At 45.3% G+C, this 21,688-nt stretch overlaps 1 protein-coding gene across 1 annotated transcript in view; it reads right to left on the bottom strand.

Annotated features, from left to right (window-relative positions):
* Positions 1-21,688, bottom strand: part of LOC138526311 (otospiralin-like) — a 130,608-nt gene that overhangs the window by 49,575 nt on the left and 59,345 nt on the right. The window contains exon 2 of the mRNA XM_069636902.1: positions 16,390-16,416. Coding sequence (XP_069493003.1) covers positions 16,390-16,416 — 27 coding nt within the window. The remainder of the gene's footprint in view (positions 1-16,389; positions 16,417-21,688) is intronic.

Raw genomic sequence — 21,688 nt, forward strand, 5'->3', positions numbered from 1 at the left:
ACACCATTTCACATACCTTCCTATGTCAACTTCCTACTAGCACATCATTGACAATATAAGACTGTATACTACCTCTAAAATTCTCTTCACTTCTTTCCTGGCTCCTGAATGCTTGCTTTACAGTTCTAGCAATTCCTCCCTGTCTTATGATGTTATGAGGATTATCTCCAGATAGCTGTTGTTGTTATCCTCTTTAATCTTACTTGGATTATCACCGTACTCTTGATTCTTAGATCTTTCGATATCACAACTGTGATGAGGGAAATTACTCCCTAGCGTTTCTTCACTCTTGGTTCTCTGAGTATCGCTAGTGTGATGAGGGAGATTACTCCAGAGGCTTTCTGGACTATTGGTTCTCTGGGTGTCATTACTGTGAGGAGGGCGATAACTCCTGAGGCTCTCTTGACTCTGGAGTTGACCCAAAGCCCTACTGTCATGCCTGCCGGACATACCTCTGGACCAGGAACAACTTCTCCATACAAGAGGAGTTAGGCCATAGAACCATTAGACCTTTTTACTCAAAATGGAGGTTGTTCGATGCATTGCCCGGAAAACGACATCTGCATTTTTCACGTCGTTAACTTTCACGTGACTTAGGTCCGTCACGTGTATCACGGCAGTGCGTACATAAGCAGCGTGGAAACTCCATTCGCTGCTTCTGATTAAATCAATTTTGGCGTTTTGTAGCTGAACTCCGGACCTGCGTTCTCGCATTCTTTTCAGCAAACTTCTTTGGCCTAACTTGAGCATGTTTTTCTTCCACACGCAATTTCCTGGCCTGCGTGTATCCAGTTTGCGTGCCAATCTCCACGCGGATGCTGTCTGCAAACGCAGCGGTCCTGAGGTGCGTGAATCCGGTTCGCGTGCCAATTCTCCACGTGGACGCTGTCTGCAAGCGCAGCTGTCCTGAGCTGCGTGAATCCAGTTCGTGTGCCAAATCTCCACACGGACGCTGTCTGCAAGCGCGGCTGTCCTGAGCTGCGTGAATCCAGTTCGCGTGCCAAATCTCCACACGGACGCTGTCTGCAAGCGCAGCTGTCCTGAGCTGCGTGAATCCAGTTCGCGTGCCAAATCTACACGCGGACGCTGTCTGCAAGCGCGGCTGGCCTGGCTGTGTGTATGCTGTCGCGTGCAGTCCTGCACGTGGTTTTTTGAACTACTTCAAACTTTGGGTACCTGTGACAGTCAAATCTACACGCGGACGCTGTCTGCAAGCGCGGCTGGCCTGGCTGTGTGTATGCTGTCGCGTGCAATCCTGCACGTGGTTTTTGAATTACTTCGAACTTTGGGTACCTGTGACAGTCAACAGGTGAGATTCTTATTTTGTTCTTCGTGGGAAAGGAAGTATTTCATGAACTATTGGAAGGTGATTGTGCACAGTACATTGGACGCTATCCTGTGGTGCACCAACCCTGTATCTAGCGAGAGCCTCGTGCCGTTCGGGATAAGTCTTCCTTACTAATCTTCCCTTCCTTTGTCGTTTGTTCAACTCTTGGGATTCTTCAAGAAACTGTCCTGGAATTCTTCAGTTTAGCCTTAAGGTCAGTGTCTGAATTAATATGAATTCTGTGTTTCTTAGTATTTGACTTGGGACAGTATTTTATGATACTTATCTATTCCAGGCATACTTCCTATACCATTCCCACGCCCTTTCCAGTGATCCATCTCTCTGCCTGTTTTATTCAGTCAGAGAGTTGTATCATTTGGAAGGTCTAATTTGACCTGCCTACAATCAAGTCGTGTGAAGATCCGGAAAAGCCCTACCAAATTGTATCCTTTTTTGGTTACCGTATCCTTTTCAGTTGATACTTTGGTGATTTGTGACACCTACCGGGTCTCCCACTACACCCATTACCTGAGGTGATGGGCTGATTCACATAGCTTCAGCGCTTCCTGCTTTCTTCACTCTACTCCCTGCTTTGTTCTTGCGTCTCCCCTTAGACTTGGACCACACGGCTCCAGCAGAGTTGCAGGACCATGCAGTCCACCTCCTCGAGGTCACGCCATTGCTGGATTCTCTCTCCCTCTTCTACTAGTCAGGAGCTTGGCCTCCACTGCAGTGATCCGCCGACTGTTCCTGGATGTCCCCGCCACCAGGAATCAGCGTTTTTGCAGCCTTGTGTTCCAAGATTCAAACTTCCCAGGCTGGGCTGGCTTCATGTCGGTTGCTCTCTCTATTTTGCAGTCCTTTCTCGCTCTTTATTTCCTGTAGATGGATGCTCCCCAATGTAAAGTCAAAGTCCTTCTTTACTGTTGTTTAGAGAATCTTTAATATGTCTCCTTGGGGTCAACTCTTCTCAGTACTACGGTAAGGCAACCTGTTATTCCTTGGCAGGTGTATTTGGCTCTTCTTTGTCTGGGTCAGATTTTTTAATGTATCAAAGACAGAAGAGACGTTATCATAACAGATGATAGTGTTATCAGGGATTTCTGCCAGGGACTTGGTCCCAAGGAAAAAGGGGTTAGGGAGTTCCTTCACAGAATGGGAGTCATTATCCACATGAGGGGAGTATCTCCCTGTGAGGTACCGCTTTCCACTCTTGGGCAGTGTCCTCACCTCCCTAGCCTAACAGTGAAGGCTCCCCCTGGGGAGAAGTGACGAGATCTTGTGAATTGACACATCCCTCTCACTCCCAGTACTAACCCCATCATGGGCCGTGCTCTGCACGCTCAGCATCACGGCCATGTATCTGGAGCCTGCTGCTTCTGAATGGCTGTGCAGGGGTTCCATAGACACTCCGGGCACCAAAGAACAGAGCTGGCAGCAGATCTTCCTGTGGCAGCAGATCTTCCTTATATGAGGATCTGTGATCGAAAAACTGCTTCTGGAATGAGCCAGCTAGAAAGTGATCCTCATGACTAGAACAGCCTTGATTGCTCACTGTAAGCTTGAAATTTGAAATCCATGTTTTCTACCTATGTTTATCACCAGAGACGTTTCCTTGCTTTTGTGACTTGTATCCCCCAGCTATGTTGGACTTTTACTATTTTTTCAACCTTTAGAGACTTTGTTTTCCTCCAATGGATTATCTTGTTTTGGTGGTGGCCTGCTTTTGCCTTGCAATTGATACTTTGCTTGACCTTCATCTTTTCGTGCTATCAATTCATTTTTCTTCTTTCTTGGTATTCTCTTGTTCATGCTTCTCTCTGTTGTGTTCTCTTTATTGATTGTTATTTGTTATATTGTACAATTTAATTAATTAGTGTAATGTGTCTTAGCATAAGGCGCTATAGAAGTAAATAAAACAATGAACATACGAAAAGCCGAGAAACAATTTAAAGCACCCTTTAACTCATATGATCTAAAGAAGGGTAATTTTTACAATGCAGGTCTTTTGGGAACATGGGAAGCATGAAGTTAAGTTACTAGCACATCAAGTGAAATGGAATAATGAATGTATGAGAATTAATTGATGTAGTAATAGAAAGGACATGGTCCTTTTACAGAATGATGCAATCTGCACAGCCGTTGCACATTATTTGTGCACCCTACATGGGAAAAGACAAGGTGTGTCACAATCCCAATGAATGATTTGTTGGGAGTGTGTCTCTGAATAGTAAACCTGGGTGAAACTGTTCAGCCATATTTCTAAATACCTGTCAGTGGTTCAGAAAAATCTTTTGGGTAGCTCAGGCTAAAGAAGTACAAATAGGGCAAGCGTGGAGGAGAGGTAGAATATTAATAGGGCAGAGTTGCAGGGAAGGTACACATTCAGATAGGTTCAGTTGCAGAAGTTAGAAAATAAAATATGATTTCTTGAAGGGAAATGTAGACAATGTATGTAGGGTTTGTCTTTTTGTAACTACTGGCAGTTGGATGCCACTGGCCTCTTTGTATGCACATGGCATTTCTTTTCAGACTGAATAGAAGAGCATCCCATACAAGTGTTTGGTGGAAGGCAAGCGAGTCCATTGCATGGTTGTAAATTAGTGTGACAATATAAAATAGCAGTTGCAGAGAAATAGTCTTAGAATTCATTGGATGAAGGAATAGATTATATTCAGTAGTTGCCACATGGATTGACATTTTTTGTGTTGAGGCAAAATACTATAAGTGACTTGAAAATACCTAAGAATTCTAAAGAGATAGAAAAACATTAGATTGCGTGGGTGTAACTGAATAAACTATCATTTTGTGACAAGGCAAAATACAAGTAGTGATAAAAAGGCAGATAGAATGCTGTAACTCAGTGCCATGTTTTTTGTGACAAGAGACTTGTTTAATAGCAGGAGGAGAATATATTTAGTGGCTGTAACTCCGTGCACCATCTTTTTGTGGCAATGCTGAATAGAAGTTGCTTGTGAAGAAGTCTTAGAATTATTTAAACGCAGAAGGGTGCATTTAGTGGCTGTAACTGATTGTACCATTATTTTTGACAAGAGAAAAATAATAATAGCAACCTGAAAAACTCTTAGGATTCTTTAGAGGTAGGAGGAGAATATATTCAGTGCCATGTCTTTTTGAAAAGACAAAATATGGGTATTTTTATTTATTCATTTATTGAACATTTTTATTGCGCCTATACAGAAAAACGTGTTTCCAGGTGCCATAAAACAAAGAAGGGGGATGGGGGCAGGGGGGACAACGGAGCAAACAACAATAATGGTACTACTAGGCCTTGTGACATTTGGATCGTGCAGTAGCAAGAAGTACAGGGGGGGGGGGTCAGAACAGGACGAAAGGATGGGATATGGAAGGGTGAGGACGGAGAAGTGCAATAGGGAGGGAGCTCTGGGGGCTGGAAAAGTGCTAAGGGGATCCTGGGAGGACAGAGGGAAATAGTGGTAGGGCTCAGCTAGTGCTAGGTAGGAGGTGGACCAGCCTCAATAGGCTAGTCAGGGGAGGGTGCCTGAGGCAAAGTGCTGGTAAGAAGGGGTGCAGGGGAATATTGGTCGAAGGAGGGCCTGAACCCAGTTAGTCTCATAAGGGAACAGGCAACCAGTCACAGAGGCAGAAGGAGGCTAGCGGGGGGAGAGGAGGAGTAGAAAGGGAAGGTCTTGAGAAGCTTCCGGAACCTAAGGAGATCCGGCTCAAGCTGGAGAGGGACAGGGAGGCTGTTCCAGAGGGAGGCTCCTGCCGAAGAAAGAGATCTACCCCCGCCCCCACTCTCTGCTTAGAGAAACATCTGACCTGCAGAGTCAGAGCTAGAGGACCGTAGGACTCTAGCAGACAGGTATTTAGGGAGAGAGAGTTGGATGGAGTGAGGTCCCTGTCCCCAGAAAGCCTTGTGGATGATGCATAGGTCTTGAATTTAATCCTTGCAACCACCAGGAGCCAGTGGAGAGATTTTAGGGCTGGAGAGATGCAGTCCCTGGGCTTGAGTTCAAGGATAACTCTTGCACTCCTATTGTGGATTAGATGAAGAGGGCAGAGGGAGGAAGAGGCAGATTAAGGGACAGGCTTTTGCAGTGGTCCGGCCTGGAGAGAACCATAGCTCTGGAGACATTGGGCCTCATTACAGGTCGCGCGGTCCGGAAATAACAATGGCAGTAAACCCGCCGCCACTGTTAATTCCGGACTGCCCGATCCCGACTCCTGCAGGCGAGAGGTGATGTTCAAGCCAGGTCTGACCTGGCGGGTTTAACACCGCCAGCCTGCAGGCGGACGTGGAAACACCGGCACCATCACGAGATGGTGCCAGTGTTTCCACTTCCCCATTCCCATTGAGTCCTGTAGGACTCAATGGGAATGGGGATTTACCGAATTCCGCCTCCGGAATTCTCGGGACACCAGGGTCGTAATGCCCTGGTATTTCCGGGAGTTACGGAGGCGGAATGGTAATACGAGTCCGGCGGTAACCAGGCAGTTTTACCGCCTCGGTTACCGCTGGACTCATAATGAAGCCCATTGAGTTTCTGGGGCAGGGCGAGGAAAGGGAGACTGCCTCTGAGGAGGTGAAGCTGAAAGTGGGCATAGAAAAACTTTACGAATTCCTTGGTGGGAGGAGTAGGTTATACTAAGTGACTGTCGCACAGCTTGCCATTTATTGTGATGAGAACAAATGCAAGTAGAAATCTGAAAACAGCTTAGATTTATTTAGAGATAGGAAGATATAATATTGGGTGAAGATAACAGAATTCACCATTACTTTGTGATGAGACAAAATACTAGTAGTGACTAGAACAAGTCTTAGAATTTTTCTGATGCAGGAAGAGATTACATTTGGAGGATGTAGATGTAGCTCAGAGTGCCATCTCTTTCTGACATTTGAAAGTTGCAGAGAAAAGGTATTAGAATGATTTGGTGGCAGAAAGCGATTAGATTTAGTGGCTGTAACTGAGAGTGCTATCTATTTGTTATGGGACAAAATAGTATCTGCTTGCATAGAAGTGACCATTGGCCTTAAAATTGCCTGGGGGAGAAGCAAAAATGCGGAACAGGTTAATCCCGCAATCCCTGGGGAAGAAGGGGAGTGGAGTCGCAGACTGTTTTTACTGCTGAGCAGAGGGAAACAACACACAGTGCAGAGGTACAGGAGACCAGCACTACCCACATGAATGGAGGTTATGTCTAAAAATTATGATAAAGACTAGCAAGATAAAGATGAAGCATTTAAATCCAGGCTGCCATGCATGATTTAGAAAACCAGTGATACCAAGGAGGAAAGGAGATGTGTAATGGTACATTTCAAAAGACAGAAAGGGAAGACAATCGTTCTTGTCTACATTCATACAAGGTCTTTCAAAGAGAGCCTTGCAGATCTGAAATTGGCAGCAGCCACATCACCAGCTCCACCATCACAACCTTCAGAGGCAGATGAGCATAGGACATACTTTCATGGACCAGCAAAAAAGTTAAAAAGTTCAAATTGTGGACGTTTTTCATACTACAGGACAAAGAATGGCAACATCCTGGCATCTAACCTCTTTCAAGAAAGCTGTGTGTCAGGACAGGGCTGGGTCCTAGTTGGCTACCACAGCTGTGTGGTTCTGTATGATGCAACACCATGCGCAGGACTGGAAGAACCACAAAACATCCCTATTGCCGCACTCTCATTAGAAGCCGGTCAACATACCATCCCCAGCCGGGCAATATACTGCCCCGAGTCCATGCTGTCACCAACAAAAATGTTGTTACTGTTACATAGATCTAGTGACTAACTGAAATGGTGCCTCAATGTAATAGTAAAAATTGCCATTAGCATTTGTGTTCTGTTCTTGAGACATGATCCTGCTAGTTTACAACCACATCAATTAATAGAGAGTCACTTTATAAAAAGGTCATACAAAACAACTAGCAATTTTGTGAATTATGAGCTGCAACATGTTTAGGATACTACAGTCCTTGCTACACGAGCATGACAGTAAATAAAATCAGGTTTGAGGGCTGCCGAAGTTAATCTAGCAGTGAAGCACATGTGATTCGTAGGTGGCACATCATTAAAGCATGGCCACACTACATGTCAGTTATATATTTTCAAGTGGAATTATTTGCTGTGGCCCATTTTCATGCTCCACGGAATCAAGTGTTTTTCCAAAATTTCAGACATCAATGCATTTGCTTTAGAAAAGACACCATCTGCCCCAGGTCATCAATGCTAAGATGGCAAACTCGAGGAACCAAGGATGTTGTTCAAGCAGCCAGTTCTCAATCTGGGTTGGAGTAATATGGCCCCAGCCCATCTTAAAAGTATTAAATTGTTCCTTCTTTAATTAGCCCAGTTAACTTTTTATATTGAATTTGGTAGTAGCTTGGTTAATCTTCCATAAACCTCCAACATTATAAATATGCATTATGCTTTCTTCCATCCATGACAGAAGATTGAATAATGCAAGTGTCCTATTTTTCATGTTGCTCATTAACGCTGCCAAAATGTAAGAACAAGTGTAACATGACTTATTGTATTTGTGCCTTCGGGAGTTATACCAGCATCACAAGTAGCACGTTCACAACCATGTGCTGATTCACACAACATTTGCACTCCCTTTTCAACTCTGCAGACAGTGGTGCAACTTCCCATGTTGACTACGGTTGTATTTTGTTCAACAGAAGCTGTGGAAGGCAGTATGTGTCAGCATGTCGCATCGGTCATTCCTCCGAGTCTTTCGGATTTCCAGCACACCTACACAAGGCTATCATTACCTGCAAGAAAGGGCTACCGTGGTGATGGGAACAAGAGCCTACTGGTGGTTGGTGTCACTACGGCAGCAAGCACAGAGGTAGAGGTGCCTATGCATGCTCAGAATGTGTGGGCTCTGAGAGCTGCCTAAGGTGATGTGCTCGGTCACAAGAAGGCGTGTCCTCCTGCAAGAAATGGACAGACACACTCTCATTCTTACTATCAAAGGGCAGGCAGAATAGCTAATGTGCAAAGCGATTGTCTAGGAAACAAGGCAATGCAGAGCAATACAGGTTTGAATCACGGTCCCGTGCTTAGAGACTGTTCTCCAGTAATAAGCGCTTATAAAAGATTAATTAATTGATGTTCCAGCACTGGATAGTGCTGAGCAATAGGGGTCACGAAGGGTGAAATGCATGTTCTAGGAGTAGTTAGACCATGCTTCCGTTTCATGTTCTTGTGCATTGCTGTGGCTCCCAATGGGCAACACTTCCTTGGTAACCCCTGCTTGACTAGCAATATCACAATGTTTTCTTCCCTCTGCACAGTCAACCCCTCTGAAAATCTAAAATAGTTCCAGGCCTATGATGAGGTGGACACATTATGGCTCGGGAGGATATCAAATGTGCCACCTGCAATCAGACAAGGGGTGCCTCGGCATGCTTTGCCCCTCTGTGATGGCAGACAAGGTGCAGAAGCCTCTGTGTCTTCCTGCTCCTGAGCCTTTTGCTGGGGGAAAACCTCTGTCTCATCCACCAGTTACAGTTCCATCTCATGCAGCACCACCAGCTGTGCTCTCACCTTCCTCGTTCACATCCAGGTAACACCAATCTCTTCTGCGCGCTCTCCACGAGTTACCAGAATCTCCCTTTCAACTGATAAATGTGAGTAGGTCATTGTCCAGCCAAACCCCTAGTACATACATAGCTACAATACCTTCCTTGTGCATTTGGTTAACCAGACTTGGGACAAATCATAAGCTTTTTCCACCACTTCTGGCACCAAGAATCCCTGCCCTTGCCCTGTCTCCCTCCTTTCTCAATGGACTCCTCAATCTGTGGCAAGGAGAAATAATTCAATGTCATAAATGCCCCATACAACTCCTCCTATACCTCCTCCTCCCTTTGCCACTGGCAAACCCTCTACTGTCAGCCCTACCTGCCCAACATCCTCCCACGTTGCCAGTGACAAAGCCTGCATTGTCAGCCTTGCCTCCTCTTCACTTAATGAGTCATTTCTCAATGAAGTTCCCACCACAGGCAAAAGCTGATGTGGCTGTGAGAGTCTAGCACCTGCAGAACCCATGACCACAAGAGACATAGGGCATGATTCATGGAATTTTTAGCGTGATGCAAATTGACTTTGCACTGCCAACAAACACTGTGATTTGCAGAGCGGTGCAAAATGTATTTTTGCACTGCAAAGTCACTTTGCACTGCAAAAGTACTCTTTGCACTGTGAATTGGGCACATTTAGCACAGTGCAAAGATTACTTTTAGGCTACAAAGATTAACACATATCCAATACACACGCACAATAAACTAAGCCAATTGAGTTCAGGAATAAACAAGGGAAAATCGTTTTGCTAAACCTTTTGGAATGCTATAAAGGGTAACGTTTTAAGAAGGAAAGTATGGATTAAAAAGGAAATACGGTAAGGGGTTCTAATTGACAAACAGACAAAATGGGTCAAATAAGGTATCAGAAATACAAAAAGCTTGATCCAAGATGGCCGCCAACACCAGATAGACGTGTCGGCAGCAGCTCTACAAGCCCTTAGAAATTTAACGGCGCCTTCACCACCCCGGAGCCGTCAGAAGTCCCCCTAGTGCTGGAGATTCAAGTGAGAACCCTGTGCATAAACAAGTTCAGCCAGAGGGAGAAAAAGAGCAGCATCCCCGATCGGGTTGCTGGGATCCGCCCCAGGTCGTTACAGACCCCAGAAGAAGAAAGCAGAGGAAAGGACCTGATCCTTTCCCGACCCCAAGCAAGGGAAAGGGAAGTTAACACAAATGTACCAGTGGAACCGGAGACCCCGGGCCTCAGACACAGTCCAGCAGCACCTGACAGCTAGAGGAGGAGGAGCGGAATACAGGCGGCCGGAGACAAGCAGCAGCAGACAGGAGTGGGGACCCATTGGACCTCTACAATATTACAATGCCACTCAGTGCTACCAGCAAATGTGATCCACACAACGGGGGAGGAGCCACACGGGCAGTAGGGGTGAACAGGTATACCCAGCCCAGTGGCAACAGGATCAAGAGAGGAAGAGTAGAACCCCCGCTCGGAGTGCAGCAGGCCGCATCAGGCCATTACAGACGCTGTAGTAGAGGTGGAGGAGACGGCAGAGGGAAGGAACCAACCTCAACCCCAAGTAAGGGAGAAGAAATGCCATTGACAATGGAGCAGCAAGTCTGGGGACGGCAGGCACCAGAAACTGCCTGGCAGTGAGCAGCAGCTGGTGGAAGAGGAGCAGCAGATAGTCGGCAGGTACAGAGGAGCAACAGGCAAGTGTGGGGACCATCTGGGCCCTCACATCACTAAATTGCCGCCACCACACCACCGGCACATAGAGCGGGAGGCGCAACGGAGACCGCTGGGGTGAGAGGGCATACGCACGGATGGTACTGTGCAGCAAATGGACAGAAGCGGCACAACCGGGTGTAGAGCAATCCTTTAAAACTCCACAGTTGGCAACAAAGCGAGGTGGAAGTAGGGACCTGGGAAGTATTGAGAAGCAGGGGGCTACCCTGGTTAATTTAGGAACAGCAAAGAAGCCCTCCTGAGGAATGGGTCAGGAGGAAAGAGCACCCCCTGCAAGCGAGGATAGAGACCCGCCATACAAACTAATGGCCCATTGAGGAAAGGGCAGGAAACCAGGGGACAAACTCTCACAGAGGATATACCTGCCTGAAGGTACCCATTTGCAGCCCGGCAGCAAGAAGCACACTGAAGGAGGGGGACCAGTAACTTGGGGTCCAGGAAGGCAACCTACCTGAACAGGACACATACAGGAGGGAGCTCAGCAGACGCGTGGGAAGTGCAGTAAGCAAGTAACAAGGGGAGCCAGGGAGTCCATCCTCCTAGAACCAAAATAAATAAGGAGATCAGGGGGAACCTGCCACGATACAATAAAAACAAACCCGAGGAGAGGTGAAACAAGGAAGCCAAAAACAGATGTCCAAATCAGCAAAGACAAAAGCCTTAAAACAAACAGCCTCCTCAGCGGACATGCCAGGCACCATCCTCACTATATGGGGCCTGGCTGAGGCAAAGGGCCAGGGCAAAGGCCCCCAAGAAGCAACAGACCAAGGGGGGACCCAGGGCTCGGTACCCATAGGACCATTTTCAAGACAGGACCTCCACCACGACATGCTGTCCCTCCAGGAGACGCTTACAAAAGCTTTTCAGGAACAATTCCAACTAATGAGAACAGACCTAAACTCAGGTCCGCCAGCTTGGGGATGGGACGGACATTCTGGAACAATGTTTGCAAGAGCTGGATAAGGACACCACGGCAGAGGGCGAAGCAATACAGTAGCTCCAAGTGGCCACTCACAATCTCGAAATACAAATGGAGGACATGGAGAATCGCTCAAGGAGGATCAATATAAGGCTCAAAAACATCCCAAAAGCCATGGCTGATAGTGACTTGAAAGGTAAAGTACAGAGGATATTTGCAGACCTCCTGGGAAACGTAAGCCCAGAAAGCATTGAATTGGACAGGATACACCGAACTGGCAAGGCACTTAAGGATCCCAAAGGCAGGGCAAGGGATGTGCTTGTGGCACTTTGTAGGTAAGCCCAGAAGGAAGCAGTCCTGAGAGCAGCCACGGCCAAGAACCGGTCACATACAAGCGTGCCACAATAGCCCTCTTTCAGGACCTGGCGAGCAGCACGCTGCTTAAGAGGAGGATAATGGGCCTGATGAAAAGGCAGCTGACCAAAAAAGGAATCCGCTACAAATGGACATTCCCCTTCCGACTGGTTTTTGAGTGGGAAGCTGACCAAAAACACATTACCTCAGTGCAAGAGGGAGAGGACCTTCTACAACTGGAAACAAGTCAAGTCCACCAGGAAGAACGCTCCCCCCAGGCGGAGACCTAACTGAGGCTTTGTCAATGGGAATGGACAACAGAGGGAGAACGAAGGATAAGAAGAACCGCACTGCGATGTCCACAACCCAAGCCTGGGGGCGGGGGGCAGTGTGCAAAGCAGAATTGATGGGTAACAAATAAAGAGGTGAAGGGATTTTTCAGTTAAAGTCAAAAGGGGTGGTGAACAGTCAAGGCATGTAAATAGGCTGCAGGAGCATTACAGAACGTTCTGTATTGGTTTCGGTTAGGGCGGTGGTGCCCGGGGGGAAAGGACGAAGGGGGGAACGAGGGATGAGAGGGGTAAAAGAGGGAGGAGGCGGGAATCATCCCTAGGTTGGGGGGCAATGGGCATAGGGGACAAGGCTGGGGCGGAAAGGGGGCAGGGGGAGAAGGGGGATGGGCTCAGGACAGGGGAGTAAGGGGCTATAAGGGGATCAAGGAGAAGAAGGAACTAAAGGAGAGGGGGGAGAAAAGATGGGCAGAATGGAGTTGATAGGGCAATGGGAAAGGGGGAAGCGGTGGCAGCGGGAATATGGGGGAAGGCGGAAACCTCAGGGGATAAACATTCAAGTGGTCTAGACAAAATATGAAGGTGCTTAATTCCCCTCTCAAAAGGGAAAAATGAAGGCTGTTCACCAAGAAACACGCCCCTGATGTGTTGGAAATTTCAGGAGACCCACCTTCTGAGGAAAGATCAAGCACGACTGAAATTGCAGGGCTTCTCAAGTGTTTATCATGCTTCTAACTCTATGAAGAAATGCAGAGTAGTACTAGCCATTCGGGACAGGATGGATTATAGGTTCAAAAACTCTAGAGCGGACAAGGATAGCCATTACATTATTGTAGTGGGAGAATATGCGGGAACTATATACACATTGGCATCCATCTATGCACCTAATGTGGGACAAAAGGGGTTTCTGAGAGACCTACTAGGGGTGATTGAAGGGTTCACACAGGGCATCATGGTACTAATGGGTGATTTCAACATGGCATGGTCCCCAGAAGTAGATAGGAGCAAAGGGGGGAAGCGTACAGAGGGGTGGTGGTCTCAACCTGAATCAGGGATAGGTTCACAGGCCTGGCTTTAAGGGATGCCTGAAGGGGAGTGCAGGGCAACAGGGAAGGATGTACCTTCTTCTCCAGTGTTCACAGGACTCAGTCCCACATTGATTACATTTGAGTCTCATTCCCCCTCTTAGGAGCAGTCTCTGGGATTGAGGTGGGCCCCCTAGGCATAGCTGACCATGAAGTGGTCATGATGGACCTGCAATTGGCAGGATGCACACCAGGATGGTGGAGTTGGCAGGTGCCGGAGGAGCTACTTCGGAACCCAGTGGTCACAGGGGACTTGGAGGAGAGGATCAGAGAGTTCTTTGCTCTCAAGAAGATCTCAGACATGGGTGAGAGTGTGCATCGGGACACATTTAAAGCTATGACCAGGGAAGTTCTTATTACAATGAAGTCACAAAGGGATAGACAATTGAAGGTCTTGGAAGCCCAACTAGAGGCTGATGTCAAGGCAAGCAGGGCACAGGCCACTCATGTCTCATCTAGGAAAACAGCGAGGGAACATTGTCAAGAAGTGGGCCACCCCAACTTGTTGAGGACAAAGAATGCGGAAAGATCACTACTGTGTGTACGACAATGATTTTATGCCAACGCTAACAAAGCAGAAATGCTTCTAGCACAGCTTCTTAGTGGGGCAGCCGGCAAGAATAACATTGAGGCCATAATAGACCAGCAAGGGCTCTGTAACACTTGCACAAAAAAGATTCAGGAGTGCTTTACCGACTTTTATAAGGACCTCTATACGACCCAGATCCTGCCGGAAAGTACCCAGGTGAACATCATGGAGAGGATCCACCTCCCCAAGGTAGGAGAGGAAGTAAGAGAACAACTAGGACAGGAGATCACGTAGGACGAGATACAGAGTATTATAAGGGAACTACTTCCAAACAAAGCATTGCTTTTGTCCCTGAGAGGGGAAGGAGGAATGGGATTTCCTAATTTTCGGTTGTACTATGAAGCTTTCAAATCGTGCATCATATGAAAATGGTTTACGGTGAAAGGGGGTACCCAGTGAGCTGCAAAGGACCGTGCAGTGGTGAGACAAGAACTGGATGTAACCCTGTGGCTGCAGAGGTATCTGAGCTCTATAACGTACCTGGTGGGGGAAACATGGGACAAATTGATAAGTAAGTATGGGATCACGACAATCCCTTCCCCATTCACCCTGATATTCAACAACCCAGACTTTTCTCCAGGAACAGAGTCAGGCGTGTTTGGGAAATGGTGGGATGGGGATGTAGGAAAGTGAGAGACATGTTCCAAGGATCCACCATTAGACCTTTCAAGGACTGCAAACAGTGCTTTGGGGTGGGAGAAATCGAAAGGCTCAGGTACATTTAGTTACGGCATTTGCTTTAGAACCCCACGGTCAAGGCGGCAGCATGCCACGAGCTTGCGCCATTCGAAGAATTCCTTGTAACACAGGATGAAACTAAGAGAATAATTTCCACCATGTATAAACTTCTGGATAAGGCTATTCGCCGGGCGGTATGGCCCCATATGGTAGATTGGGAAGACACATTGGGGAGGGAAGACCCTAGAGAAGTATGGGAGAGATTATGGAAACAAATTCCAAGAGTAGTCAAGGCAGCCCAGCTGCAGGAGTGTTGGTATAAATTGCTATATAGGTGACATTACACTCCGGCTTACCTGCAAGAAATATATCCAGGCTCCTAACGGGAATACTGGAGGGAGTGTGGAGGGAAGCGTACGTGGTCACACATTTGGTGGAGGACCAAACGTTATTGGAAGGAAGTACAGTAGGCCCAAGCCCAAGCATTTGGGGATAAGGAGGACGTGCCATCGGAGATGGTCCTGTTGGGGCTGGGGAATGGGAATGAGGAGGGTGACAGTTGGGGCCGCAGGAAGGCAGGAACAATGCTAACCCTGGCTGCTATGTTGCTAATCGGAAAAAAGGTGGAAGGGGGAGGCCATTACCATGCTGCAAGACTGACTTCGGAAGGTGTGGGACTTTGTAGCGCTAGAATGGGCAACTTACTCAATGAACAAAACCCGGTCACATTTCGCAATAGACTGGGGGGAGCTTTTGAACTTTCTAAAGGAAGACTAGAGAGTGCAATGGTGCCCCGAGCACCTGAAGTTGTTGGACTTAAGCTAATACATTTGAATAATTCCTTGGCCCCTACTGGATTCATGAAAACTCAAACCCAAAATGGACAGGAGGGAGAAAGGGGAATGGGGGGTATGTTATTGTTTGTTCTATACTAATAGCTAATACGTTGCAGGAAAAGACCACCAAAATCCCCTAAAGTCCTCCAGGCGTCCTCTAAAGCAAATGTTGTGGACCTTCCCTGTACACTCCAGTTACCACAGCCTAACAAAATTAAAAGAGAGGAAGTGAAAGTGAGCTGGTCCTTTGCTATGACCCCAAACATCCTAGAAGCTTTGGTGGGTCTGATTGCCCCACTAAACAGAATTGCCTGATACTTCGTGCGGGTTCAGGTAATGTTTTGGACTGTTGGCAAGTCCTGCGAGATCTTGCGTGTCCACTGACTCCCATCTTACGGATTTGGTTTGATTCGCGAATAGGCCTGGGGGGAAGTGTTACTGATTTAACTTTACTGACTAAGCTGTTGGAGCAAAAAGAGACATTATTGATAGCTTAGAACATTATGCCCAAGGAGATCATGGAAGCAGATGACTTTATGCGAGCTAATAGGAGTCCAGGGCTGGATGGTTGTACTCACGAACACTATAAACTATTTGGTGATATATTGTCATCCATTTTACAAAAGTTATTTAAGGAGTATTCCACACTTCATGCAAACTACCTTAATAACGCTGGTCCCCAAAACAGGAAAAGATCATATTGAGTATGATAATATCACTACGGAATACAGATGCAGAGGTCCTGGCCAAAGTATTTGAAACAAGTTGGAGTGAAGTGATGCAGTGCTAAATTCATAAGAACCGATCGGCTTTATTTCGATTAGAAACAGCAATGATAATAAGAGAGCTGCTCTAGGATTCACTTTTTGCCATGCATTGTACTTTATTGTCTTTCCCTCAATAAAAATGTAATGGAAAACACAAAAATAGGCAATAACGTGTATATGTAGAGGGATATAGGAGCACATCCAAAGCCAGTTGTTATTTGCAATTAACATGTTAACATGCAAAACTGTGGGGGGGGGAAAGCAAACCTTTTTCTCCGGTGGGCACAGCTTCTCCTACAAGGAAACAGAGATAAATGCATTTATTTAACACACATCCTGAGTTTGAGTAAAAACGGAATAAGCGATGCTTCACACATACACAGCAGAATAACAAATGTATTGTAAATTAACGAAAACTAATGCTAATTAGCTGAAGCCTTTACCAGCAAGTCCTCTGAAAAATGTTGCTGGGCAAGAACATACATTTGTCTTTCACTGTAGTTTTCTCATGAAAGGGCGACTTCCGGGTTGCTCAAGGCAATATAGGAACCCCAGTGGATCTGATAATACATATAATATATAGCTCCTCTTAATCTAGGCTTCCTGATGGTTGTATACTTCAAGATATTTGATACAGACACTGAAAGCAAGCAACACTATTATGAGAAATCCCACTAATAAGCTACCTCGCTTTGATATGTTTTTAATGTCCTTTGTCAGACACAGATACTACCTGCAGTGATCAAAATGTGTCCAAAGAGATTAGGTTCTTCTGCAGCCCACTTCCTTCATCCTTGCACCTGCTCAAGTTCAGAATCGCATTGTTAACAGCAGCACACTTCACACCCATGTGGGGTATGCTCAGTGGCTTGTGTCCCTGACCCAGATGCCTTCACATCTCTGACCTTGCCCCTGCCTCCCTTGCATATGTCTCCATGTAATAGAGATGAAATGTGGCCTGCTGAAGAGTATCCCTGACCTCCTACATCACCCCAAAGGAGAAGGGTAAAGCCCGAAAAGGGGCAGCCAGAGGCAGATCCCCATACTCCTGCCTCCAGTCCCAGGGGGGGGCACCGGGGCGGGGGCGGGGTTATGGGGGGGTTGGGAGAGAGAGAGAGAGAGAGAGGGAGAGAGAGAATCAACATGTTTGATTTTGTGTTTATTCGTTTATATCCATGTTTGTATGCATGGGGGTATGTAGGGTTGAAACCCGTGGTTTATAGCCAATAACCTGATATTTTCCATGTTAATTACTTTCTTCTCTCAAAATATCACACACTGCAATTCAAGCGAAACAGACAAAATGTTCCCTCTTGCATACCTCTTCAGATTTTGAATTTTCAAATAGGACTATGCCAAGGGTTGTTCGATAAACAACCTTTAAGGTCAATAGGGGTAAACAGTTTTTGAAAAACTGATGAAGGTTAACTCGGAGAGTAGGTCTTGTGAGGTCTACTGGGGATGTTTTATTTTGTAGGATGGTGAAAATAAGTCTCAGGTGGGTGGCACCCTCCAAATGAGTTGAAAGCTATGCTCCTGGGTGTTCACATAAGCTGCCACGTATATCCTTACGCGCAACTGGCATGGGTCAGTGGAGATCTCTGACTTGCCATACGCTTCTTCTGCTAGTTTTGTGAGAAGCTGTACATTTTCACACATCTCCCCTTCATGTTGCATAATAAAGTCTAACAACGTACAGAAGGAAACTCGAATCCCTTTGCTCTAAATGTGTTTACTTTGCCACTGTGCAGCCCCAAACACCCCCTGGAGAATAAAAGTTGTTGAGGTAGGATATTATTTTACTATTTCAATGAGAAATAGGAAATGGCCAACAAAGTGCCTATATCCTCAATGATGCATGACTAGCGATTGTCACAGCTGAATAGTACTTTCCTCCATTTGTTAATGAGAGCTGAAACTACAGGGGTACACTAGTCCTTTCAATAGTTTTTTTTATTCTGTTCATTTTTTTATTCTTTTGCAAGGTTTGTAAAAATATTCCCTTCAAATGTATTTCACCCCTATTTCAGCTATGCCTATCACAATAGGAAACGATAATTTGTTGGTGTACTGATTCCTAAATGCACTTTTTCTTTTTATCGTATTCACTTTAAAAATGGCGGCCACCGTACAAAGGGCACATTCACTTTCATACTGTAAATGGGAAACAGTTAGGAATGGGATTTTTGTACGTGTCGGTTAGTGAGAGACCAACACATTTCTGTAAAACATAATTTTAATTTGTGTGGAACACCTCAAACAAGGGGGAGAAAGGACACACCGGGAAAAGGAGCACAAGTACAAACTTGGAAGGATTTATTGTGGAAATTGTACCAGTAAGAGGGAAAAGAGCTCTGAAGGGGAGAACGTGCCAGATCATCCTGAATTAGTCAGGATATCAGAGGACAACATCCATTAGGAGCGACACACAGTGTGTAGGCGTTGTTTGGTTATTTGCCCACCCATTAACTACCCATGGCCATGCTAATCCCTACGGCCATTCCCATCCATTCCTGCCCCTCCCCGTCAAAAACATTGCCTCATGGGAACACTCTTAGCACGCTTTCTAAAGACTTATAATCAAACTTTGCAATCGAAGTGCCTGCCAGGATTTTTTCAAACCACTCTTCTGAAAGTTATTTAAGTTTAAATGGACTCGTAAACCCGCTACTGGTGTAACAAAAATTACTTAACCAGTTCTGTATTCAGCCCTTCCATGTATAAGCACTGTGCGTGTCCTTCATTGAAATCCTGCTACCATCAGTTGCCAGTTAATGCCATTATGGCAATGCCTGGCAAGTGCTGTTCCCGTGCCTACACAAAAGCCCAAAATCATGGACATCATTTAGGGGGTGCCAGGGGTCGCAACTGCGACCCCTGGGGTCTCCCTTGCTACCCCTGGGGTCTCCCTTGCTACCCCTAAAAGAAAATGAAAAAAAAAATGATATATTTCTTTTTTACATTGAGGCTCATGGGCTGTGGCCAGCAGCATGTGGCTCTTTGTTTCTGGAGGGGCTGGTTTTCTGATGACTATAGCCAGTAAAATAGCTCAGTGGGTTGAGCGCTGGCTGCTGCAATGTGTGTGTGTGATCTGCAGGTTACAGGTACGACTCCCAGCAAGGTCAACTCAGCCTTTCCTCATGCTGAGGTTGATTAATGAGTACCAACACAGGTTGGGGGATATTGTATGTATATTTGTTATATATGAAGCACGTAAGTGCTATATAATAACACATCATTATCATTTGGCCATGGATGTCTGCTTGCATTCTCAGTGATTTGGTAATATGGTCTATACGCACTGATATTAACGATACACATGGTGATCCATTCTTGTATGAAATATATATCACTTTACAGTGATATTGTGACCACATTTTTCATAGTGTACTCAGAAACAATGCTATGTGATGCCACTTCCTGTTTTGTCATGGGGTGAAAGGTCATGTTCCATCACTTCCAGTGATGTCACTTCGGGACAGGTCAAATGACATCACTTCCTGTGATGTCATCAGAGCTCAATGGTCGTGTGATGTCACTTTCGCTACCCCTGGCATTTTGGTGAAATGACGTCCCTGCCCAAACTGTTGGCATTGCCAATGGTTGTTTAAGAATTGAACTACATTTGGGCGCCTTTGGTTGACATGGATATATCTGGCCAAAAAACATAAAATTGGGTCAAAACTTACCACAAATCCCATACATAACCCTGGAGCACAAGAAGTAGTGTTTTAGCCAAAACAAATGTATGCTTCTTTTTAGAGTATGTGCCATGTATAATTAGAACTGCAATGCTATCGGCCGCTTTTGATATGGTGGACTGCAGAAGGCTATGGTCAAAACTGGATTCATGGGGTCTGCCGAGCAGCTTGCTTTCATTAATTAGGGACCTACATGAGGAGACAGGCATAGGAGTTAGACTAAATAAGGAGATATGTCTGGTCGGATTCTTACTAAATCTGGGTTGAGGCAGGAGTGCGTTTTGGCCCCTGCCCTCTTTAATGTATATGTTGCAGATATTGCTGTATCCCTCTCTCCTCATGTATGGGTTTCCCCAACATTGGGCTGCTTCGCGATTCCAAGGACAGCATATGCGCATGATTTTCTGCTTCTAGATAACACCAAGATAGGGCTTCAGAGACTTTTATCAGCTTTTTCTTGTCATGCCAAGGATAATGGTCTTATAATAAATCCGGCTAAAACCAAAATCTTGGCTGTTGCTAGAGGCAGAAAACTGGCACTACCTCATGGGTTTTTGACCGTACTAAAGTTACATATAGCCCGAATTTTGTGTACTTAGGATTCCATTTTACACAACAACCTATGAATTCTAACATTACTGTGGAATCAGTTTTTAAAAATAGATTGGAAATGTGGCCGTTTTTCTATTAAACCTAATATTCATTTTTATGAAGGAAAGGTGGTTCCTAAACTGATTTACGGAATGGACCTGTGGTATGATGCAATTCTATTCTATTGCAATTGTATTACAGATGGATGGATTGGAAGCTGCTTTTTGGAGGCGTATTTTAAATGTTCCAAATGCTGTTCCTTTGGTAGTTATCCGATTTGAGCTGGGATTATCTTCTGTACAGGTCAGAGTACTATGGAGACTACTATCCTGTGCATGAATATTGTTTCTCCAAAGGTGAACACATTATATGCTGAATTGAATAAGTGCATGATTAATATGCCCAGAGTAGGGACTGCAATTTACGTTGTACACCTCATGTGGAAATGTGTTACTATCTTGAATGAGCTAAATTTGGGTATTGAAGACCTGGTCAAGACTCCTATGAAAGTAGATAAGGCTTTGTTTGATGCCGACTGGGTAGTTACCGCACAGAGTTTACATGGTAAAACTTCACTAAGGCACTTGGTTCATGAACATAAGAAAAGAGGATTAATTGCACCACACTTAATTTTGTTTCCAAACGATTGCCATTGCTCTTTTTATTTACTTTTTCATTGGAATCTGATGCCGACAAAGGATGTTCTTTTACAAAGGGGTCTGATCACCTCTGAGAATGCAATGTATAGGTCCTGCAAAGTTAAGCACTGTATTGAAACAACTAATCACTTGATCATGCACTGTAGCACACTTAACTGTTTAAGAATGAATTATCTCCTGAACATATTCTCCTTAATTAAATGCTCTGAAGATGAAACCAACTCTGATGGGCTGGTGGTTGCTGCTTTTCTAAATTCTCTGCAGATAGGCACTTTATGATATGGTGACATTTTGTATATGTAACTAATTTTAAATGCAATTGTAATTTTTCTATATTGATTTTTAAATCTGATGAAGATTAATTTCCTTAAAAAAAAAAGTAATTCTTTCTTAATATTTTTAGCAATTGTGGTAATGTGAAAATGTAATGTATTTGTATTATGATGCTTCTTTGTAAACTTCTTTTAACCATATACAATAAAAATAAACTGCAGGGCATAGTAACATTATATTATTTATTATTTGATTATTGGTGAATTTTAGTGCACTACATCGCAATTTAGGTGCTTCAAAACATAGAGAGGGTGGGAGAAAAGGGACAAATCATGGACCATT

This window comes from Ambystoma mexicanum, chromosome 7p, assembly GCF_040938575.1.
Source record: "Ambystoma mexicanum isolate Mex_15411 chromosome 7p, UKY_AmexF1_1, whole genome shotgun sequence".
Classification (NCBI taxonomy): Eukaryota; Metazoa; Chordata; class Amphibia; order Caudata; family Ambystomatidae; genus Ambystoma; species Ambystoma mexicanum.